The sequence below is a fragment of the Thunnus albacares genome, chromosome 20 (genome assembly GCF_914725855.1).
Source record: "Thunnus albacares chromosome 20, fThuAlb1.1, whole genome shotgun sequence".
Lineage (NCBI taxonomy): Eukaryota > Metazoa > Chordata > Actinopteri > Scombriformes > Scombridae > Thunnus > Thunnus albacares.
Genome location: NC_058125.1, coordinates 14010905 through 14036674, shown reverse-complemented (window position 1 = coordinate 14036674; position 25770 = coordinate 14010905). Strand labels below are relative to the sequence as shown.

General features: G+C 39.4%; 1 protein-coding gene across 4 annotated transcripts in view; it reads left to right on the top strand.

The window, feature by feature from the left end:
- The window catches only part of plce1 (phospholipase C, epsilon 1), an 87074-nt gene that overhangs the window by 8739 nt on the left and 52565 nt on the right, over positions 1–25770 (top strand). For 3 of the 4 annotated variants that reach the window (XM_044337090.1, XM_044337093.1, XM_044337091.1), the window contains 4 exons: positions 2811–2969; positions 3552–4216; positions 4427–4831; positions 5074–5283. In XM_044337090.1, the coding sequence (XP_044193025.1) occupies positions 2843–2969; positions 3552–4216; positions 4427–4831; positions 5074–5283 (1407 nt within the window). In that variant the 5' untranslated portion in view covers positions 2811–2842. Of the gene's footprint in view, positions 1–2810; positions 3195–3551; positions 4217–4426; positions 4832–5073; positions 5284–25770 lie in introns of those variants that run through there. The other variant, XM_044337092.1, reaches the window with a different exon arrangement.

The following is a 25770-nucleotide window of genomic DNA, read 5'->3' as shown; positions in this document are numbered from 1 at the left end:
GCTCTCAATCAGAGGTGTAGCTCCAGGCAAGGTATTGTAAGGTGTTGCACTTTCAGCCAAGAGGTAGATTGTGCAACTGACACAATGAAATCCATTATCCTGGAACTTGTTGTTAGTTTAGTTAAGTATTTGAGCAAACATACTGCATGTTTGTGTAGCATTTTATGCTTTTTTTAACATATTTTATTAGATAAGTATAATATGATGAACCTTATTGATACCATCTGGGAAATTATTTTATTCTTATTTTATTTTTTGTATAAGGGAGGTCAAGGGTCTATTAAAGGTAAATACTATGCAAATCTCCATGGTCACCAAACCTGTCTTCCCTGACTTCCCAAATCCATTTTATGAAAGGTCATATATACAGTTTCCACAGGCACCAATGTGAAGTGTCGATGTGCTGCAAAAATAGTTTGTGAAAAACTTGTTATGTGTATTATCAAAGCAGATTTTCAGAATTACACTGGGTAAGCAGGGTCTGGTAAAATAATTGGCGAACCATATCAAGTAGTTTTGCATGTTTTCCATGCAAAATGAGGTCATGTCTCCTATTTATTACTACAGGAGTGGTTTATTCTTTTAAAACTGCCTCAGCAACACCAGTAAAACAATAACGCTGTCTAATGCTCGATGTGGGTTTGTTCTGCTATGATGAAGTGCTGGATTCAGTTGAGTCAGAGTGCCATTGTAGATGTGTGGAACAGTGTTCTGGCATTTAACAAAAAGATCATAAATCAAGCAGCGCTATCACCGAATGTCCCATCATTAAAGGTTATCTTTTTGGAACTATCAAATCAGTTGCTTCAAAAGTCAATGGCAAAGTTGTAAAGTAGAGGAAGTCGTATGAAGGTTAGATGTCACTGCCGGCTTATGAATGGAGCACTTGTCTTGTGTGAATGTAGCACAGAGCCGTGAAAAGAGGCTGCAGACATCCAACACAGACACCTTGATATACTTGTGTGTGTGTGTGTGTGTGTGTGTGTGTGTGTGTGTGTGTGTGTGTGTTTGTGGGCTAGACTTGAATGCCTTGACCGCTAGAATTTACCAAGAATCTATGTGCTAAGCTACCACTTCTCTGCCTGTCGGTGTCCCCCCCCCCCCCCCCCCCCCCCCCCCCCCCCTACACACACACACACACACACACACACACACACACACACACTAAATGTCTAACCCTGAGGCTGGTCCTTCCTCTCGGGGTCAGTCCCACATTCCGACTGTGGCCCACGCATTTTGGCAGGGAATTGAGGGCTGTGGTCACTCTAATTATGAGGTTTCGGGTACTAGTTTTTTGGATTTATTCGTCGCTGGCCACCATGATGGTACCAGAACCACACAATTAGTAAGCCTGCATGTTGTGGGTGAGAGTGTCTGTTATGGACTTATTTCTTGCAAGCATGTTGCATAATGACTCCCTACTAGTGTGCTAGATTGATATGGACAGAATGAGAGGAAATGAAAAAAAAAACATTTTCTGTGGTATTGGATGAGAGACATCATTCCCTATTTACTGCAGAGCTCGGTGTGATGAATACCAGCCATATAAAATTGACTGTTGACTTTCATAGGGACGCCTGTTAGTGTCATGGATGTAGATCAGATACTTTTTTGCATAACCAGCTTCTTTTAACTAGTGTGTTGTTTCATTTAAAGACAGGGCTGGACAGTATCACAAATAAACAAACTGATTATAGTAATCAGAAATTCTGATAATGATAACAAGTGTATGTGTGTGTTGAGGGAAGACTGGGGGAGTGTATCAAATACTGTGATATTTATATATCACAGTATTGGTATATGTATATATTTATATATATGTGTGTGTGTGTGTGTGTGTGTGTATGTAAAACTGTCCAATCAACACTGTTTTTCTCCAAATCTGCAAAATGTAAGCTCATGATAATGGTAAGATGATGGTAAGATAACTGTGGTATAAACAGAGTTGATATCCACTTTTTACTAGCAGCATGCTGTGAAATGTTGATACTTTGGTGTTGAGGTGATGATATGACTTATTCGAAGTACATCTTTCCACTGTTAAGCTTTTCCTTTGGAGTTAAACTGAACCATTTCTCCAAGACACAACATTACTGAAGAATAAAAAAAAAAGTACCTCAGAGGGGTGATAGTCCAAACAAACTCAATTATTGATATCAGAGGTTTGTGAGGGGCTGCAGTTGTCTCAGTTTTGTCTGGGAGGGGGCCCACAGTGTCAGACGTTCAAAACCCCTGCTCCATACCAAGCACACAAAACTTCATACACCTCATACATCATCTCAGGAAGTGGGAATAAATGTACTGTTTATAGTTTTATTCTTATTGCCCCAGAAAGTTGGTAGTATTGATGGGTGTAAAATAAGTGCTGTTCCTTCCCTCTGTCTTTCCCTTCTCGCTTAAATTCAGCATTTGTTGATTCAGTTGTTTCAGGCACAATGGCCCGCTCACTTTGCAGTGATGTAGTTGAATAGCTATAGATAAGAAAGCTGATGCGATGAAAGAAGGGAGCACGGAAGGAAATGAGAGAGAAAATTGGCATATTTTAAACGGTAGTAAAATATGTTTTATGTGTTTCTCATGTTTTGTTTTGCACTCCATGTTCCTTTTCGCATTTGTATAACTAGCTGACTAACCATCTCACCCTATTATTCTCTTTGAATGTACTTTAACAGCGTGACAATTGACCATTTATTTTATTGTGAATTTAAAAAATAGAGTGAAAATTACCCTTTTAATACCAGAAAACACAGGAAAATATTGACTGATGTGTCTGTGTTCCTTCTGCCTCTCTCTCTCTCTTTCTCTCTCAGGACCTGCCAGTGGATAACCATGGCACAGATACATGTCAGGACCAATCAGAACTAGTGCACACTGGCGCACACATGGCCTTGTAAGCTGTGACTGTGAACTGTACTATCAAGGAAATTCCTCAGTCCTCCAGGGTCACCTCCGTGTTTCTCTATCTGGTGGTTTGTACAGCTGCACAAGCTTCTGTTTCCACAACACACACACACCCACACAAACAGAGCACACTCTGTATCGATGTGCTTTCTTAGTCACTGAAGAGGTCATTGGACACTGAAGTTATATTTGCTCCAGGACAGGCCTATGTCCAAGAAAGCATACTGAAACTGAAAAAGAGGCTAAGGACTTTTGTGCAGCATGACCTGATGTGGACCCTTCTGATTGTCTAAGTAAGTATTTTAAAGTGAAGTTTGAAACATAGGTTTGAATTATGGGAAAGCAGGACAACCTAACATCACCCATCTAGACCAGTTGAGTTTGTAAGCACAAGAATGCTGTCACTTAGCACAATATATGGGTTTTTGAATCTGCAAATTTAATTTCCTCTGCAAATTTCATTTCCTCTTGCTGCTTTATGGAGCCACTAATTGAGATGGAAAAGTTGCCTCTCCAGTGTTAGGAATTTAGAGAGTGTTGGTGGAATGTATTTGACTGATGCTTTTCAGATAAATAAAGGACAAAATTTTGAATTAATCTAAATGCTGTTATGATAAATTTCATCAATAGAATTTTTTACTTCTTTTCAGAGCTGCAGCAAAACAAGGGACAAAGCTGGGCGAACCAGGGAGACACAATGGCTACTGAAGAAAATCTGACACAGGTTGGGGCTGTAGTCTTGCCTCAGCGTTCTTCACCCCCGTCTGCTGGGAGCAGGCCCAGCAGAGAAGCCAGACACTCAAATGACAGCCGGGAAGTACGACAGTACTCTGACCAATTGTGGCAGTCAAAACAGCAAAGTAGCCCTTCCCTTGTCTTATATAGGAAGTTGTCGTGCGACAGTGGAGAAGGCACAATTTTGGATGGGGAATATGAGTGTTTGGATTACAGCTCAAAACTCCGGAGCATGGGAGAAAAACTTTATCCAGAGTGGGCGGCTGGCAAAAGAATCGAAGGAATAACTAACACAGTTACTCCGATACCTGGGAAAGGTTCACAAGGATCTCCGTGCCAGCTGGACATCACTGGTGAGGGTGTGGATGCAAGCAGAAACAGAACTGGCAGCACTCGATGCTCCTGCACCCCTAGCCCTTACACAAATCCAAACATGAACTGTTGCCACAGCCCCAGATCCAGTCCAAGCCCCAGATCCAGCCCTGTTCACAGTCCTCACTTCAGCCCGAGCCCCTCTCAGCCAAACCACCGCCACATCCGCCGCAGCAGCATGCCCGTGTCTATGCTGGCTTTCTACAAGGTAATAAAGGAGGGAGGTACTAGCACTGATTACCTGCTAATTCACTACATCTAGGCTACATCACCCCCTTTATTTGTTTCTGTATGTGCGCTCACAATGTTTACACTGTAGATTTAATGCTGTATCCTGTTAGGTCGCCTGTTTAAGGCACTGCTAATTGAGCCATACATCATTCTGACCATTTTAATTTGCCGTGTTTTCTGGTTCTAGACGTCACCGTGCTTCTCATCCCAGTGCAGTCCTTCCAGTGAACCAAGCTCTCTGATGTCATCTCCCTGTAGTTCTCCCCTTTCCAACCACAGGCAGCATCAACAAAACGGTCACATCCACCAGCACCATCTTAAAGATGGCTACTCAAGTTTAGAGAGGCTCAACAGAAGGCCCCGGGTTAACAAATCCTCCTTGGAGAAACTGTTTTTACGTCGGGGCTCTCTCGAAACCATGACAACAACCCTGAGGCACGATGAGAGGTTGTCCTCGGAAGTGACCAGGATCTGCAGCGGGGGCAGCAGCAGTGATGAGGGAGATGGTTTCTTGGATAACACAGAGTTTGTTAGGAACCGTAAAGAGCGTTCCACCGTCCTAGTCAGACGGTTCTTCAAGAATAATCAGAAGGTACATAGATGCAAAATTCTGATTCGTCTCTGTTGGTCTTTTAATTGGTTAGGTGAGTTTTAGTTTTTATATAGAATTTGTATCTTGAACAAAGATGCTCAGTTGATATCTTGAACATATTTATTATTTTTTATGTTCATTTGTATCCCTTTTCACTCAATCTTCACAACAATCCTCACATTAATGTCTTCAAAACTTCAAATCAGTGATAAATACTGAAATACTGTCCTTCTCTCCATAAGATGACCAAGTCAGTGTGTACTGGAACCAGAGCGATTGTCAGGACACTGCCGTCAGGACGCATTTCAGAGGAGGCCTGGGAGGAGGTTGTTTGTCACAGGACACGGCAACCTAGTAAGAATGATATGTGGCCAATCTTAATGCGTGGTGTGGGAGAAGACTTCAGAGTCTCCAGAGGGATGCTGTGCTTTGTTGGGATTAAGCTGCAGCAGGTAAGGATTGAATATACAAATACTCTGTTAGTATGCATGACTACACAGGTGTGTCACAAGACCAGGTTTTAAACGCAAACGCATAATACAAGCATTCCAGACTTCAAGGACTTAGCTGTGCTATAAAGGTTTTAGAAAACTGATTTAGGACAGCAAAGCAGTGAACTTCTCAGCTCTTGGAGAGTTTGTCTTTCACACTGAGGCAACTGTTAACATGCTCACGTTAAGGGAGAACTTTATTAGTGCATCTCAAAAAGACCTCAAGAAAGTCTGCAGGATAAATCGAACTAAAATTAAAATTTCAATTCAAGCTTCTATGCAATTTCATTCTTACGTTACAGTGATTTGGCTGTAGTTGTATTGTCAGGATGATACGCTGCTTCAAACCAAACAGTCCCAGTTTCTCCATAAGCTGCTGCAACAAATCACAAGACTGTGTTACACCATGTCACGAAGAGGGGACAGATGAAAAATCTCACATTTTTGAAAGCGAGATGAAAGAGTAACACTGAAAGGAAGAGCTTTGGATGAACAGTAAACGGGAAGAAAATGAGTCAGAACCAGGAAGACCCCCATCTGTGAAGATGTAGTTATATATCCATCTGAAAACATGATTAGTTCAGAATTAGTTCAAAAGCAGCTCATAAAGCCAATTAGAGCAATTGTAGAAGTACTCCGCAATGGGTTAATTGACAGCTCTGCTTCTCTTCAGGGTGGACAAACACTGACGGAGCAAAGCAGCTATGTGCAAAAAATTGGAAAATTGGGACCTCTACAACTCTGAGACTTTATTTTAAAAAAAAAAAAAAAAAAAAAAAAAAAAATGAAAGTATACTGTTAGTCCAAAACACAAGACAAAACAGACACATGAAGTTTTTCCAGCACAATTAAAAAGGTTTTCCATGATCATCCCAAGCCAAGGGTCATTAAAATTGCCTTTTTTATGAGTTTAGGAAGTATGTTGCAGTGGGAACTATTCAGTCTTTACGGTGTTCATGGTCTTGCATCACTGACGTTTTGCTTCAAGCTATAATGTACTTATTCTTGAAGTGCTTTAAAATGATGCGAAATTTCCATAGATGATAAGGCATCGGGGTTGTATGCGGTTTACTTCTCAAATTCTCTTCTCTCTGCCACAAGCAACAGCGCAATACTTGATCACTGCAGTGGTACAGGAGTATTTATGATTTGATTGATTCTTGGTTCAATGGAGAAGAATTGTTCTTGGCTTTTGCCTGCCTCTGTTTGGATTGAAATGTTCTGCCCGTTATGCATGAAAGACGAATAATTTGTTCAAGAAATATGTTAATAGACCAACACGCACACACGCACACACCGCAAAAACACATACACACAGGCTCTTTGTTCAGGTGGGCCCCTGCTGCGGAAAAATGATTTATTCTCTGTTAGTTCTGCTCCCCATATTACTGACAGACTGAATGACTGAGCCTTCTGTGTGTGTGCGCGTGTATGTGTGTGTGTGTGTGTGTGTGCACGCGTGTGTGTAAATGGACTGAGCAGAGTTGGCATCTGCATTAAAGTTAAAGCCATGAAAATTGGAGAGAGGGTGAATGAGCCAGACAGAGAGAGAGAGAAAGTTAGAGAGAGATGGATGGAAGGAAAGAGGCAGAGAGGGAACCCAGGACATTGCTATGTTATTATCCAGTTTCCAAGCAAGAGAGTGTTTTACACACATCAAAACATCTCACGGGGGCTGTTCAATTTGAGCAAATCCTGGCAGCACAATTCCAGGAATATACAGCATATAGCTACCTTTCAGAAGGCGTTTTATCTGACTTTCACATTTAACAACCGTATGTCATAACTCATGCTTTTTCAGTCTTGGAGGTGCAAATATCATGACATTCTGTGGAGACTACTAATCGTGCTGTGCCACATATTACCAAATTCCAACAGGAAGCTTTTTAGTTGTTTTTTGTTATCTTATCCCTCCTCTTCCTGTAGAAACTCAAAACACATGGAGACAGAAACTCTGTGTCTTGAAGACACATGCACTCATGAAATAGTCTGTTATAGTAGCTTACCTATTGTTGCTTCCATTTTACTTTTTAATATGTGTAACCATTGCTATGTGACACTAGTTTTAATTCCATTGTAATAGTGAGCTAAAATCAGCTGTAATAGTAAGGATAATGATTTTTTTAGCCAAGCAATTGTGCACTTTGTGACTTTACAGGCATCACCATGTTTACTGCAGCCTACTGCCTTTACCAGTGTGTCAATGTCAGCCACCTACAGACTTTTGACTGTGTAAAATTGTGATATTAATAAGTAATTAATATTGTGGTAATATTAATGTTTATAAAAAAGTTTTGTTGTGTATGACACTGAGTCATGCATCTGCTAAGACCTGTAATGGGAGAACACCTCAAAATACCATGAATTTGCCCAAAACTTAATTTAAAAAAAACTACTAAAAAGTGCTTCTAATTCAAATCAGGTCTCCACAGGTATTATAACAGGGGCACAGGTCTGTGCATGTGACTGTGCATTTTTTAATCTATTACATTTTTATGATGCGATTCCGACATGTATATGTATTCGTCTTTTTTATGAGTTCATGCATACATACATGGGACCGCCACAACAGAGCCAAGCACTGTCTAAAGTTTCTCACGTGTGGAGGGGGGCATGTACACTCATGCCACACAAACACACACACACACTCACACTCATGTGCATGCTGCAGTGTGGTTTCTGACTTTTGGCAAAGTGTTTTTATGAGTCCTTTGTGGTTGTAGAAATACGGTCTGAGTTCAGTCCAGGCAGAGCTGTTTTAATAATGAGCCTATTGAAAGTGGGGGAGTCGCCAGCACTTGCCTTGTCAAAACACCATATGAGCTACTCCTCTAAGGGGTCACCACAGACGCTCTGAGAACACTGGGCAGAAGTGAATAAGTAGAGTTGTAGCAGAGTTGTCATCAAGATCGCAAAAAAGGATGAAAAACACCTCATCACAAACAAATGGAAGTCAAAGACGGTTTTAAAGAAACATTACTGTGCATTTCTATTTTATTAGCTCACATACAGGAGCTAGTGGCATAATAATGAGGGTTTAGAGAGTACAGACCTTAAACATAATGCATAAAACCACAAGTTCATGGGATGCTCTGTGTCTTGGCAAACCATCTGGTCGGACTGATGTAGATAGGTTGTCTTTGTAAGACTATATATGCAATATTCAGTAGCACTTAAGCATTAGATATATATAGACTGCACAGTTGTCCACACAATAAACAATCATGTCTAGATGTAAATATGCAAACATATATTGTTCTGTGTGCTTGCATGTATGTGTGAATGAATTCATGCAGCCATACTGTGAGATGGCCACAGCAGAGCAAACCACTCTGTAAAGTTTCTTTATGGACATGGACTTTCCCCTAACACTAACCCTAACCATCATAGCTAAATGCCTTCCCCTAACCATAACTTTAAAACCAGGTTTTAACACTCAAACTGTCGTTTGAAGTAGTGAGGACAGGCCAAAATGTCCTCACAATGCAGAAATGTCCTCACTATTATGGTTTCAAACTAAAGTTGGTCCACACAAAGATAGCAATACAAGCGCCCACGCAGCAAAGAAAAAAGAAAAAAGAAAAAAGAAATCCATACACTGTTTCTGTGTGTCTGGACTCCCCTCTGTCTTTTTCACACACACAACCACAGTTTATGGTACACAGGCCCCCTATATGAAGGCATGTTAGCCTGACTCTGCAGTAATCACGCCGAGGAGTTTTCTGGAGGTATCCTGTGGCCCTGTGTGTTTATTGCTACAACTAATGAAGCGAGCCAAAGAACACAGGATTATATGAAGGAGGGATTGGAACAGGGCAACAGCAGCAGCAGAGAGAAAGGGAGGGGTAACACTGTGGGAGAGAAAGAGGGAGAAAATGAGATTTTAACAGTGGAAAAAGAAGAAAATCGACCATGGAAGAAAAGTGAGAAACAAGGTGGGGGGAATCAGGCATGGACTATTGGAGAGAGAATAGGGCGAGTGAAAGCGAGGAAGGAAAAAGAAGCCACGAATTTACGTTGTACTAAAATGAACTTATGTTTTTACGTATGTTCATGATGGAAAATAGCAACTACAGAAAACATTTCTGCTCAAATCCTTCCAAATATAAGCTTCACAAATTTTAGAAAAAGTTCCGTTCTAAAAATATTTCTCAAAAAAGAAAAACAAAAAAAAGAACAAAAAAATGTTTTGCTCCTTTTCTCTTGTGGGGCTCTGTAGATGAGTCATACAGTTGAATGTGCAACTGATGAGAGCAGACAGTACTACATCATTTTGCTTTGTGTTTTTTTGTTAAGATTTTATTATTGTAACCCAGAGATCCGGATCTAGATTTAGAAGTTAAAATACAAAAGTAAATAAATAGTAAACAAACTGCGCAGGTGTTCCTAGTTAAACTTTGTTAATTCTTTCTTTGCACTAATCAATGTACCTACAGTCTTTTTTTATATCATTGTACTGCAAAGTGTTGGGGAAGTGAGAAACAGAATGAGGAAGTGTTTCAGTACTTAATGCAGGTTTAACAGTGAAATGCTCACACACACACACCTGGCGTAGGGATCAAACACTCTCTGAAACCAGAAGCATTTTATGTTTGCCTTTGTGGAGTCTACCAATTAGTTCCCTGCAGAGTCCTTTCATTTAACTCAAAGTGGTGTCAGGCTAAGTGGTAAGTGACCGTGCACACCCACACTCACAGGCATGCACAGACATGTACATATATACTTACACATAGTTTGCCCTAGTGGTTTGGGCTGAGTGGGAGTGGGGTGAAGGGATAGATACTTGTAAATATATCCTCTTCCCATAACTGAGGATGCAAGCAATCTTCAGGGACAGGAATACTCTAGAGACATGCTGTGCTTTTCTGTTTCCGTCAGTATGTCTTGTCATGAGTAGACTTATGGTCAGAAGTTTGTCAGTTCAAATTTATGAATATTTGTGGTGGGAAAGTAAATAAAGATGTCGCTTCCTTTCCCTCGTGCACTAGTGTCACCATATTTTTTAGCAAAGTATCTTAAACTTCGATAGAGCTGGTCAAGAGCTAACCATAGAGGAGCTAACGGAAAACTGTTGTTAGCTGAGCAGCCTCCAGCTGTAAATACACTAACTAGATCATTAGATACATCTACTTCACACCAAGCTGCAGCTTAAATTCTTGGAGGTACAAATGCAACCAGGTTATGCTCTCTGTTGACACCAAATGCAATAGATCAGTGGAATCAGTTTGATTACAGCTCCAGCTTGCTACTATAGAAATCAATAGAGAATTGCAAGGTGAGAGGAGTCGCTTGCTCCAGAAGTATTTTTTACCATTGTAAAATTACCATTTGAATGTTGTTTTTGTAATGATAACCTAAGCACTGCTCAATATAAAGATATGGGAGTCTCTTGGATAATTTAATACTAAGGCTTATGTTTTGATCATCAGCTTTTTTTTTTTAATGATTTCAACATTTCTGAAAAGCTTCAGTAGCCTGTGCATTGAAAAAGTATCCAGTCAGAGGTGAATCAGAGATGTAGTGAATGAAATCGCATTGCATACATTGCAGTTGGGACCAAAACACAGCAATGTAGTTGCTACATTGACCCAAAACCTAAAAGGGAATTGATTTTAAGTGCTTAATGTTTTATTAAGTTCTGTGAAGCATAGCCATTAGTTTCAATTTTGTATTAGCAGCCCACTCAACATATTTTGAAGCTTAGTGATCGAGTATTTCTTACTGAAATGCTTGAGTTTTTACCAAAGAACCAGTAAGAACGAAACAGGACTTTCATTTGGGTTGTTCATCACGTAGGAGGTTATCTATTATCTAGCCCATCGGACATCATGCCATTACTTTACATGACTATGACTAATTGTAGCCTTTTAAGGAGTTTATCTGTTTTTTTTTTTTGTTTTTTTTTTTAGTGAAGGGGAAGCTCAGTTTAAAAGTGCAGGTCACCAGATAAATAGCCAGTCAGGTTTTATTCACAAAAACAACACTCCAGTCTGTATGCATCATTTCCTGTCTGGATGGATGATAGTGAAAGAGAGAGGGAGGTTATCAGTATTGTCACAGTACCATGCACTCTCTCTTTTAATCATACACACACACACACACACACACACACACACACACACACACACACACACACACATGCACTCTCTCTTTTAATCATACACACACACACACACACACACACACGCACACACACACACACATGCACTCTCTCTTTTAATCATACACACACACGCACACACACACACATGCACTCTCTCTTTTAATCATACACACACACACACACACACACACTAGTGTAACATGGTTACTCAGTCTCGAATGTGTTTTCTTTGCTGTTGGTTATAACAACTGAGACACACAAACCCACACACACATACACACACAGATTATTGTTATTTCTCTTTCATTTTGATTTTTTCAGTTGTAGAAGTGAAATACAAATATTAGATTGCTCCTCATGTTGAAGTAGCAAACAGCCCCTAAACTCTACTGAAAGAGTTATACTAAAAGTGAAATCTCAAAGTGCCCCATCAGTTAGTGGTTGCAGTTGCTGAAAGGGAAATGTTGGCTACTGAAATATCGAAGTAAGCAAATTTTCCGCTTTTCTGTGTAGTCGTAGATAAAATTGAATTTTGTCCCAAACCAAGCCTGTAATGAATGCACCATACAGAAATGACCCGAGAATGAAAACATTACTTAAAAAATCAAATTTATTCTCTGGAGCAAATTTGTTAACCATCTTTATGGCTGTGGCTTATGTCAGTATGACTCGCTGTGCTACATTGCAGTGCTGACTGATGGTGTGTACTTTTGTAAGCAAATATTGACTGAGTGTCCCAAACAATAAGCTCAAAATACAGGCTTTGATATATGGAAGTTCTTGTTAAACTCATTCTTATTTACTTTGTCACATGTTATGTTTCAGTCAGCCGTTTGCTGGTTAAATACCCATGCCTGTAAAAAGGGTTGATATGTTTAAAGACAGGTTATTTATGAGGTCAGGTAATAACTTTTGCAAACACATCCGTGTCTTTGTTACAAATATGTGATGGCTTTAAAGGTAGCATTTAAGATAAAATGTCCAACAAATATCCGGTTTCAGACATCCATTCCATGCCAGACATTGTCATGAGGTGAGGTTGCATTGATTTGCTTTCCAGGTAATTGCTTTGGTAAATAGGCTGGTTCATTTCTTTTGTAGGGTTCATCAGATAAACCGCAGCGCACTGAGTAAAAACAATCCGGATGAGAGGAGTGAAAGAATAAAGATCGAGATGAAGCCGGGCTGTGAAAATTGGCTGAGCCTTGCTTGTACATTTTTGCAAGGTGAACTGGAGTTGAGCAACATCGCAGTTTGCCAGTCTGGTGCTGAATACCTGTTATTGTGTTTTGTGTGCGTGTTTGGCAAGACATGTAAATGAAAATCTGATGAGTGAATCATTATTTGTATTCATGTTTCATTGTAGTAGTACAGAATGTACCAGACTCCTGCTCTGCTCTCATTTGCTACTTAAAAGGTTTATGAGAGATTTGATTGGTGACTCCAACATACTACACATGCCGATCATATCAAACAAATCGGTGACTGATTGTGATGAGAGATTAGACTGAACAAAAGCTTCACATTACAAGACAGGTGCAGAGCTTTATTGTTTGTTATTGGGGAATACCCAATGTGGTTCCCCTCTTCTTAGTGACTGGAACAAGGGCAGTGGGTTTGGAAAGCAATGTGGTTCTCAGTTAACTAGTTCTACCTTTGATCACCCCCCACAATGGTAAAATACCTATTCAGCGCTTAGTTATTCAGGAAATGGCATTAAGATCAACATCTCTTTTGCAAGAGAGACCTCCGAATAGGTGAAATATGCATAGGATCACAATAAGATGGTTCATTCACATCACAATCATCATACACACGCACAGACACGCTACTTGAAACAGTTATGCAGTTCATTCCAGTAGTAAGTTGCATAGTACTGTAAACCAGGAACTTTTGAAACCAATCTGTCTTTGACAAATCTCGCATCCCCTCTCTCATTTTTATTATCAAAGAGCAATGTGTAAACATTAAGGTAGGCATTCAGCTAAGTAACAAATATATAATTTTCAAACTTGTGCAATAAAAACTATCGGGAAAATATACAGTTTTGAAGACAGAATTACCTAAAACTACCTGAAAATTCATATTCCATGGATGGTTTCAATACTGGATTAGAATTTGAAAAAATTGCTGTCAAAACCCCAACCTTACACACACTCTCACACACACACACAAATACACACACTCAAGCTTACCCTCCATGTATGTCACACTCATTTAACCTTGTGTCTATCACTCTTATGCTCTCTCTCTATGTGTTGTGCCACTACAAAGGAATGTGCCGAGCAGGCCACTTTCTCACTCAGCTGGGTGTTGCGGCTTAGCCAGAGATTAGTATGTGTGTGTGTGTGTGTGTGTTGAGACACACTCTTGTTTAGTCAGATGTCTGCTTACACAGAGAAGGGTTGGACAGTAAATATCTAGCATGCTTTTGTAAGGAGTAGTGTTTTCACAATGACAGTATCTTAAACAATCTGGCCTCACCAGTCTTAAACCATAGCATCGCTTAATTCTCAGCTACATAGCTGTTAATACGTTTACTCAAATCCGGCGCACAGGGGGTGCATGTGGCTACACTTGTTTCTGTTGAAACACATTCCATCTGTTTGTTTATGCAGGGTGACAGAAGGGTGTCATAACTGCATCTGGGTGTGTTTTCACTTCATGGGGTTAAAATGTGTGTGTGTATGTGAGTGCGTGCTGTTGGCTCAGGCTTCTCGCATCTCTGTGACAGTGTGGGAAAACTGCTTTGCTTCAGAGCCAAGGTTGCTAAACTGTCGGTCAGGACCTGGCACATAAACAAACACAGTGGAGAATGTTGACCTGCTGAGGTTAATGCAGCATACACACATATACACACTCCTGATCAATATTAAATAGCTACTTTTTGCATAATAATCATTATGTGGCAATTTGTGGAATTTCACCCACATATGAAACATATTTGGTTTACCCAGTTTCATCACCCTCATGTGACACACAGTGTCTGATACTGACTTCATGGCTGTTGCGTGTCTCATAATGTTTCGGTTCTCCTCCAGTGATGTAATCACATTTTAATATAGAGGATAACCCATTAGCACTGCTAACACCTGATGGTTTGATTTAGAAAAGAGCATTTAGATGGAAATGGCCCAACAATATCCCTCAAAACTGATTGAATTAAGCAATTGTGTATCATGCTATTATTGTTGCATTCGAAGAATAGCACAATTGATTTTAAAATAGCGTGCTACCTCCCCTTCTTAACACTTTGACTCATAAATGAAAGGTCAACCAGAGGGGATTTAGCCAAAATTAAAACCATGAAGCTTGCGGGAGGCTGTACAGTATGTAATCATTTAATTGCTTTTTAGCTTATCGTTTTGGCTCCATTAAAATGCATCAATGTCAAAGCAGCATTTCAGAGAAACTTCTTAACAGAGTATCTTTTAGTTATCTCAAAGTTAAATACAGCAGGCTCATTTGATCAAACTCATCTGTTTAGTTTTGAACAAGGTTCTCATAGTGAAGCACAGCCAAGATTATATTTCAACCCCACTGACCAGCATCCGCACCACTGCAATATCTTTGAAGAGGATGCTGAATTTCTGTCAACTTAAAATTAAAACAGTCTGCTTGTACTCCTTAAGCTTTCATCTGAACTGATAAGCATGTAAATCTGAACCACTTCAAATATGCTCTCTATTTACTTCTCTGCCTTCCATTTTTTGATCTAAAATATAACAGAAATAGCAAAGTTAAAGTTAGAGAACTGGTTTTGAATGTGAACAGTCCTCTGGATATGAACAGTGTCATATGTAACTCAGCCTTTGGTGCCATCTAGTGGAGAATACAATATTTTATGCTGCAGATGAACTCGAGTTGCTAAATATTTTCGGTATGTGGACACTAAAACTATGAATGCTGGAGCTTGAGTCATGATTGAAAGAGCAGAAATTCTTGGCATATTCAAAGTATTTCCAGCCAATCTTTGATCTGCGTGTTTGTGGTGTGTGTGGGTGTGTGTCAGAGTTTCACCATGACACTTAATGACATATTCTGTTTGACTAATCATCTCTGTGTCTGTTCTTCATTGTGTTTTAATATCAAGAATTGTTACTTTTCTCAGTTTTATGTCATTGTAATCTTTGGGATGTGGACTTTTTGTTGGACAAAATGAGCAAATTAAAGTTGTCACTCACTGTAGGGCTCCTGGACATTGTAATGGACATATTTCACTATTTTCTAACATTTTATAGACTAAAGCATCACTCAGTTAATCAAAACAATAATTACAGAAATGAATTGACCTTAAAAAAGATAATTCGCTACAGTCCTAGTTATTTCTATATCACCTTTATCAACTTCTGTTTCATAAAATAAAATAAAGACATGAAAAGTCTACATCTAAACTCTGTCATCTTCCAACTTATAGAAGTGATGTGTTATATTGTGTAATTTTCAGTGACAGTTTTCATATCTATCCACCAGAGGGCACTAGACTTTTTGGAATAAAATGTACATTGCTGTTTTCAAGAATTAACCATGCAAACATTAGGAAGTAATGTAGGTTCTGTTCTCTAAAGCCACTCCACGGTGTTAAGAGAAACATACAGATAGCAGGCCGGTGTGCATGTTCAGTGTTTGGAATATATGCATCATCACAGAAACAGACAACACCACATCCTACTATATCATTGTCTTAATTCATATTGATTGGGAGACTTTGTGCCTTCGAAAAGCAATTAATGTAATAAATGTAGTATAATACATTAATCTGACCCCTCATTACTGGCTCAAGCGGCCAGACTCATTAGCTGAGTATTGATCAAAGACATGCAAAGCGAATACTGAGGGCAGGCCAGCTGTTTGCTTTGTTCTGAAGACCACTTTGATGTCAGTTGGGCATGAAACAGATTAATTTTTCCACTTGATTAGGCAGATTCAATAGGGTATGCTGCATTCATTTAGACCTGTGACTGTTGTGATTATCTGTTTGTCTGTAATGTGAGGTAGCACTGCAATTACTGATGAGAGGAGAAACTGCCTAGACCTTTGATTTCAATACAATTTGAATTTTTGCTAAAATGACAAATTGGGTTTCATCCTGTGGAGTTGTGACAACTGGTGTATGACAACTAGATATCTTATTTTTGAAGTATTTCATGGTTATTCCCTCTCGAGGTCATTCTTGATTTGTTTGTGATTATACATTTGGTAAATACACAGAGGTCAGATGCCGGGGTCTGCTTCACTACAGCATGCTGGGAGCTTAAAGGGATTCAGCAATTTGCTCCAGAACCCTTTAGCAGGACAGATGTTTACTTTCACAGAGCCAATGTTGTCTTAGAGATTTCTAGAAAATGTGAGTGGCAAGTACGGCCTTTAGCTGAAAAATTGTAACTCTAAAATCAAAACAAATAACAAGTTTACTATGAAAAATATTTGATGAACATAGATGATTTAAAAAAAACACTTGTTAGTTAGGTATTGCCATAATTGTACACGTTTTGTTTTAAGGCTTGCTGAGCCATGTAACAGTAATCAACGAAGGCTTGTGTTTATGTGTGTAGTTCGCTGTCACTGTAAACTCACTGTTTCTGCATGAGCAGCGTCTGATGTGTCCAGGGAAACTGTGTTGACACACATAATGATATTAGGGTGTATTACAATAAACCACAAGGGCTATGGGCGACCATTGAGTGGGCTGGCTTGAACAGTAAAACTGCAACACTGCTCTTTAATTAGAGGTTGGCAGGGAAACGCTCACCAGAGCAAAGCAAATAAAACAGATCAAGAGGCTGTATCTCAGTCTCTACTGGTTTAATGGTCCCACAGTGTCACCTGTCCTTATAAAAATCCAAGCTATTATGATGTCTTAAGGGTGATTTCGGCCAATTAGACTAATTACGCTCTAGCCAGGAGGGGATGATGTGGAGCGTCCTATCACACATGTATAATGTCAATGTTTTAATGTTTGAACCTGTAATTTACATCTTATCACAAATTTAAATTATATAAGCTTTCAGTTGTATTACATTGTCTTCATCAGTAGATAGTTTCCTCAGTTTTCTTGGAGATGGATCTGTTGAAACGACAGCTTTGTGGCTGTTAGGATTTCATCCATAGCTCTTTCAGGATCTCTTGTCCATTTTGGTTTCAAAGTTAAGCATTGCAGTTCATTCTTATCAAAACAACTCAAAGTTCACTAACTAGCTTTTATTTATCAGTTTTCTATCATTTTTAATTATGTGTCACTGAGCAATAATAAACATTTTGTATATTTTTTTTTTCACTTGCACATAGCAGGATAACTCGGGAACCATCCTTGTATGGAAAGATTTAACTCAATAGTTTATTAAAAACATGGGAAATGGCATTCAGCATTGATAGTTATTTTGGTACTTAGTTTGCAAAGTTCACGTTTGCATTGATACACTTTTATTCTCGTCTTAGTTCAATTTCCAGTCATTTAATGCACAGTTTAATAAGGTCACTAGGGAGAAACGTTTTGCACCATTTCCTGACTCTACCGAGGGAGCACAAATTATCTCCTTGTGTTGGTAAGATTAATTCAGCACTATCTCTTGATGCAAACATTGCTCTTACTTGACTTAGCACGGAATAGATTGTCTTTGGTAGAAATTTGCATCGCTTTTGGATTAGGCCAACGTGACGAACGTTGGCTTTGAAAAAAGAAGCTTCATCGGTTGTCTTTCGAGTTTTGTGTAATAGCTCCTAATCAAAACACAGAGGCCTTATTTGAATCTTGTCAGACATTGTTTACACATTGAACAGGCTCCGAGAGGAGGATCGATTGAAACCTTGTATACTAGTGTCTCCTCGTCTTTGTGTGTTTAGAGTGTGCTCTCTGATAAAATCTCCTCTCTTGCTGAGTCGTGATGGGCCAGTTGCCTCATAACCTAATATGGGGGTACCCTCTTCTAGTCAGAGATCTCTGAGTCTCCGTTGTTTTCCTTCTTCCCTCCTCTTTTTGTCTCTCTCCTCTATCTCTTTCCTTCCCATCTCTCTCTCTCTCTCTTCCTTCTCATTTGCCAATTCTACTGATGTAGAGATCTCTCTCTCACTCCCTCTCTTCCTCCATCTCTCTCTCTCTCTCTCTCTCTCTCTCTCTCTCTCTCTCTCTCTCTCTCCTCTCTCTCATGCCCTCTTTCGCTCAAGCCTCCTTTCTCACTTTTATAAGTGTACACAGACTTAGAGGGATTGGAGCTTGGCGGTTTTTCTTCCTTTCTCTTCACTATATCAGCCTTTTCTGTGCTTCAGTAAGTAAAGTGTTTACTACAAGTTCTTGCTGTACTTAAAGAGAAGAACTTTCAGCTTCATGCATCTTTTCATTCATTGTGTTCTGTGGCTGTAAGAAACTACATTTAAGAGTCGCATTTCAGTCTTATCAGTATTACAACAAAGGGTTTTGCTCTTCATTAAGTTTAGTGTCTTTGTATTTTACATAGTTAAACACATGAACATATCTGCTGTTGAGTTAACTACAGAAAGTTTAAAATGTGTTTAAAAAAAAAAAAGCAAACAAATAGTTCAGAAAGCATTTATACTCGGATTTGTGGTCTTAAAGGGTACCTTGTTGTCCTACTGTGATAATTAAACAAGAAGAGAGTTTGCATGATTTTAAATGTTACTGGTTTGCATAGAAAATAGATTAGAGAAAAATCATGAAACAGTTGTGTTGTTTCAAATCTAAAATTCAAGCAGACAGTTAAGTGCAGTTTGGCTTTTCAAGTGTTAAACTTAACCTCTGATAATGTCTATAATATACCATAATACGGTATGTTGTAGTACAGTAGTAGCAACTAATGTCATCTTGTGTATTGTGACTCTTGAGAACACTCAAGCAAAAACTACATCCAAATATTTTAGACTGTATTTCTCCGCGTAGAGTATTTTTTTATGTCTAGAACTTTCAGAAGTGAAAAACATTCATCAGGCTTATCTCAGTCTGTCTGACCAGAGCTGTGTGCTGTTATGCAGGAGAGTGTAGCGGCTCGCTGTAGTATGACATCATGAGAACTGTAAACGGGGGAGTGCGGTGGTGTGGGGGGGTCCCACTGGGTGCTCCGGTAATGGGTTCCAGGTTGTTTGGCCCTCACGATGACCCCACTTTTTTTTTTCTTTCTCTCTCACTGACTCTCTCTTCCAGTCCTCTCCCACATTTCTTTTCTGTTACACTTCCTTGGCTATCCTCTTGCTTCTCCGCTCTTTTTTTTTTTTTTTCTTGTATTTTGTACTTTTTGTATCTCATTCTCTTCTTTGTCCTTCTGTAACTTGTCTTTCCCCCATAGAGCGCAAAGCTAAATCATATTTTTTCCTCATTTCCACTCACTCCAGTTGATTTTGGAGACAGGGATTCAACCAAGCATTGCAAGCTTTAACTGTGTTCTTTCAACTACAAATAAAGCCTCTAGTGCAGAGGTTTTCAAATTGAGAGGGACAGTTGAAGGGTGTTTGTGGAGGGAGAGAGGTGAGGCAAAGATACTGAGTGAGGTGAAAGGAATATGTGCATGCCAGTGTTTTAAAAAGGGAAGTTAGTTGTCGTGGTCAGTTACTTTGAAAACCCCTACATGACCTCCTGTTCTCGCAGCGGCTGTGGTAATAGCCCCAGTCTTTCAAAATACCCGTCTTGTAGGATGCAGTACGTGTTTCCTGTCTGCTCCTGTCTTCTCTTTTTGTATATCTTATTTTGTTATGTTTTCACAACACTGTAAACAAAATGGGGGACTCATTATTATTATTATGAGTAGATAATCCTGCATGAACAGGAAGTAGATCTGCAATTATGTGGATGATTGTAGCGGAATAATTAGATATTGTGTACCATAAGTTTGATTCTAAAATAAGGTCTTAAAAAAAAAAACTAGGAAAGTAAGACTAAAGCTCAAAAAAGACTCCTCTAACCTCGCTTTTATCTTCTCTGTGTCGACAATAATTTCATTAGGAATCACTCACTTTATTATCTAATAAGAATAAGAATGATAACAGTAGTATAGTAATAATATCAAAATTTCCTCAGATGTGTCCACAACAACATCATCTGCTGAAATGTTGAACTGACATTTCTTACAAGTGTGACCAAGCACAGCCTGTCATTCCCTTTCTACTCCCCATTCGCTTCGTACAAATTTGATTATTTAGCCCTTTCCTGTAAATGTGTCCTTTCTGTTGCACTTTGGCTTTGTTTCTCTGCTGTTTTTTTTTTGGTACTAAAAGGGGTCGATGACCAGCAAATGCAGCCACAAGCTGATAATCTGCAAATTTGTTTTCTTGTTTTCATCTTTCTAATCCTGCTAATCTCATGTACAACAGTGCATGTTTTTTCGTCGTGCGTAGCATTTCAGTCGAACATCTTTTTGTTTGTTTGAGTTTGTAATAAATAGTTTGTAGTTTGCTCTTGGTTTTCCACCGCTCCCGACTTATGTGTGTCGCCCACACATACACATAAAGTCCACACAGTAATGCCCCTAAGCTTGTTAAAGGTGTGAGGCTGTGCTCAGGAGGTGGGCCCTTGCTTTTGGATCTTTGGTGAAACAACTACTTGTGAAATTCAACAGGGGATTATGATTCAAGCCACCCTTGGCCCCCCTCTCCATTTCCTCTGTTGCACTCCCCTGTGTTTTTCTCTCTTCACCTCTGTCCTTCTCTCATTTGCTTCTTCTCCCTCATCCCTCATTATTAACCCCTCCATCTTCTATTCTCTCCTCTTCTTCGTTCTTCTATTGCGTTCTGTTGAACCTCTCTTCCTGTTTTGACAAACCTTCCTCCAACCTAGTTGATCTCTTTCATAATTGTTTTTTCTACCTTTCATTACAGCTTTTTCTATCGCTGTCAGTCCTCCCACCCCTCATTCTCTCTTCTGTTTCCAGTCCGTTTCCACCAATTTCAGCAGAGTAAATTGAGGATCTGTTTTGATTTCCTGTGATTGGAAAATGGGCTTAAACCCAGAAAGTAGCTGGTTTAGATGTATGGTTCTGGACAGGCAACCATGCTATTGATACTGCTGTGCATTTACTCCTTTTTGAAACCAATTATGTTGTATGGAAGTCTTCTTCAACCTCTGTAACAAAGACTCTGAGCCTGCAGGTCATATGTAAGTTTTGAAATAAAGACATAAACATGTATTCCAGTGAGCATACACAGCCAAGAGATCTCCCAGTTTGAACTCTCTTGGTTTTTTTAATAATCATACATGAATTAAGGACACTTTTAAATGATTTTTTAATAGTTCAGTATTCCAACTATTGGGAATCCCAGGGAAAAGTCTCTCCTAAAAAAATTTGGGGGTTCCCAAACACCCACACGCTTGTAACACCCACATTACAGTCTGTGTTGCATGAGTCTAACCCTGAGAAATGTTAATCATAATCCACCCACCGAACCACAGTGGGCCTGGCCTGAGACGCGAGTCACACAAGAGGGGTTTTCTTTCAAGCTGTAGAAACAACAAAACCCCACTGTACATTTACAAGACTGGCACAGTGTGCAAAGTATGAAAACAAGGTGACCTGTCATTTCTGCTGAGCTTGTTGTGTGATAACGAAAACATCTTCTTTGTTCTTGATGTACTGCAAACACCTCTTATCTCTAGTTCCATCTCTTAAATGTGGTTGACAATACTGAATCTATCAGGCAATATTTCAAAACCCTGGGGCAACATTATGCGTTGAAAGCCAGCTGTGAAATACCAGTAGAGCATCAGGAGGGAAGATGTCCTGTTTTGTTACTTTCTTAAAGAATATGAGCTTATTTATTAAGATGTTTGCTTATAGATTTGTATTTATGTGTATTGTATGCTTTCTCTGCTATAGATGCTTCACTGTCTGTGTTTGTACATTGCTGCCAGCCCTCACTTTTGCCCTTAACTTATCAATTTAGTGGGGATATGATCTTTTTTTTTTTTGCAGTAGGTTTGGTCAAGATTGCATTTTGAACTATTTATCCATCACCTTTTTGTATTCTCTTCTCAGTTTTTATTGGTTTATTGTTTATTAGGGCAATAAATGGACATTTATAATCCTACTTTATGTTTATTTTCCTTTATTTTCCTTTTAAACACAAATACGTGGATGTTTGTTTTTTAACCAAATCCTAATTTCTATATTTACATTTTGTCAAATTATTTTAGCTACCCCAAAATCTTTCCATGCACTCCTTGGTATTGCAGAAGTACAGTAACTCCTGGATGGGAGTCACTGCATGAACATGCTTTCCTCTGGCTTGTTCAAATCAAATATTCAAAGAATATGGTTATAGGCACATCACATTTAAGGTGCAAGGCTTTTGGAAAAGAATATCAATCAGAAATCAAGTTTTGACCTAACAAAGATAAATCTTGGATTGAAAAGTTTTTTATTTACTCTAAGTAAGCTTGCGGCGTGGAGACAGTGTGGAGACGATACTCTTTTCATCAAAGTGAGCTCTCAGACATCACACTCCTCTAGTCTAAGCAACACCGACTCTTCAAAAGACTGACTAGTAGACTAGAAGTGGGTGGATGCAGACAACCCAAACACATACAATATATTCACAGACACTGAGATAAAACTTTATATGTTCACAAGTGCATAAACACACACAGCATAAACACCTATCTTTATACAAACTGTACTAGTACACACATACATACATATGGAGCCGTGCTTTCATCTGTGCACACACAACTATGCTCACAACTTTTTTGCCTTTAAGCTCTCACACACACACACAAATGAGCACAGCTCTTCATCTGCAGTGAGACAGTCCAGGCTCAGGCTGCGGGAAGGCAAACATTACCTTGTGGAGACAGAGAAATAGCAGAAAAAGGTCAGAGCAGAACAGGACAGTGCAGAAGGGTTGTCTGTTTCTTGATGATGCAAACCAGCATTAGGAACAGCTTGGATAAGGAGAGCAGTGTGCCATATGCGTAGTAAAAACAACACAGCACATGCATATGTGGTCATAGAGAAAGACACCAGTGATTGCAGAGCATACCACAAATCTGAAGCACCTTTTGACGCGTTCACTATGAGAAATGGGATGTCTGCTTGGCATGTTTAGGTGTGCTTGGTTTATGTCTTCTGATTTGGTTTACACCGTCCAGGATGGGTGGGGTTAAGAGTGTCTGGGTCCTGAGATACCAGAGCTGCTGAACATACCTGGCTCCTCACCGAGTTTTCAAATAGACTAGGTGCAGCTGATTTAAACTCACTTGTCGCGTTGGGTGGGCAGGGAACATTTTCTTCATTTCCCACGGACAGCTTTGTCGGCTCCATTTTCACTGCATTAAAGCAAACACTCAGTCCAAGTGGTTTAAAGGATTTAAGGAATATGGGACTTTCTCAGACCCAAATCTTCTAGTGATTTACAGTACTGTGAAAATTAATCTAGTGGTGGAATATTGCTCTGTCAAAATCATTTTTACCTAGGCAGAAAGCACTGGAAAGTAATGTGCAGGAGAGGTGATTGTATGATAACTTACTAATATAAAGATGTTTATTTTGTTCTCAATCAATGGTTTTTTCAATGAAAAGTTAAGAATTATGAAAAAATGGCATTCACAGTTTCTCAGAGCCCATAGTAATGTCTTCAATTTGCTTGTTTTATATTCAGTTTACTATCATAAATAACAAAGAATTCAGAAGCTGGAACCAGATAACTGTTAGAATTATTGTTTGAAAAATGACTAAGGTGATTAATCCATTCTCAAAAGAGCTGCTGATTAATTTTCTTTCAATTAATCTTCCTAACTAATCCATCTTAAGCATTTCAGCATAGAAGATTTATTGTTTACATCGTTTACATTATTACAGTAATCGCAACCCAAAGGTCCACTTAGTGGCTTTTTTTCTGGGCTTTTGAGAGCTGACATGACAGTTGTTCTGTTGAATACTTGTAAATGTTAGATTTTTGGGGTTTTGGTGTTACACTGTTTTAAAGAAGACACTATTGGTAATACGCTGACCCCTTTTTCCCCTCATGTTTCATGTCACTCGACTCCGTGCACCTTATAGCGCAATAAAACAAAAATGTGATTTAAATACCCGCCTTATTTCTGTGATTTGCTGTTAGCTCTTCTTTGTACAGGAATTGGTGAAATCACTTTTACTTTTTGTTAATATAACTCTCCTCCAAATGGCCATGCTCTGCCAAATAATTTATTTGTATTTAATCTTTAGTTGCTATGTTTACTGTTATGGTGAGTCATAAAAACATTTTATGGAATGAAAAAAGTAATGAAAAGTTGCGCCATTTCCTGCAGCCTTTTCTTGCTTTTCTGAACTCATTTTTATATGCTTTAGTTCGATGTATCATGAAACTAGGCATATTTTTTTACAATCATATTCTGTCTTGCAAAGAAGACCATAATAATCAATTACTACTACTATCAATTGCAAATGTGCAGCCATAGGCCAGCTCGCTCAGCGAAGGAAGGGTTAAGACTGACGTCTCTCCCAGTGACCTCAGCTCAGACTCCACAGACCAGAATAACAGAGTTCTTTTAACACTGACCCCCCACTAACCTCAGCTAACCTCGACCCTCCGTGATGCTTCTAAAAGTAGATTTCAGTCGAAACTATGTATTTCTATTCCTTGAATGTCAGCTTCGTGGGAGAGTTTGTGGGGGGTGGCAGGGTACTATTACAGATATTTGTCCAATCCCATGTGAGCACTTGTGTGTGTGTGTGTGTGTTTAATTGCATGATGTCATTACCAGATTAAACTTTGTGGCCTTATGTGTGTTTGTGTTTGTGCACATGCATGGTGATAGCAAGGAGAGAGCATGTGCACACACACTGTACAAATACACACGCAACGTTGCAGTATGTCACAGACAGCTGGGCTATATTGTATCGTGGGACCTCCGCCTTGAAATACTGTAGAATATTCAGAGTAAGTAAGGAAGACCGTGTATGTATGTATGTGTGTGTGACTGACAGACAGAAAGGGTCAGTGTGGGGAGAGGGTGTCATTGTGGGGGTATGTGAGTGTGTGTGGTGGGTCAGAGACATCAAAGTGGAGAGGTCAAGATGTGGGTGGTTGGATTTCAGGGAGACAGCTACAGCCTCTCCAGTGTCCTGCGTGCTCATGCATACTGAATGTGTCTGGTATGAATTCATAACGGCATGTGCATGAGTCAGAGTGTGTTTGCATGTCTGCATTTTAGCATGCGTATGTATATGTCTGTCTTTGTGTGTGTGCATTCCAGCTCAAAGTTCAGTAGATCTATGTGGTGCCCCACAGTGCACCTTGCTAATCCTTTCCCAGAATGGCTGTTGCCAGGCAGAGAAATTACCCAATGGGGCGCTAATGGGACTTAATGGCCAACTCATTCATAACCGTACAGTAGGTTACGTGGA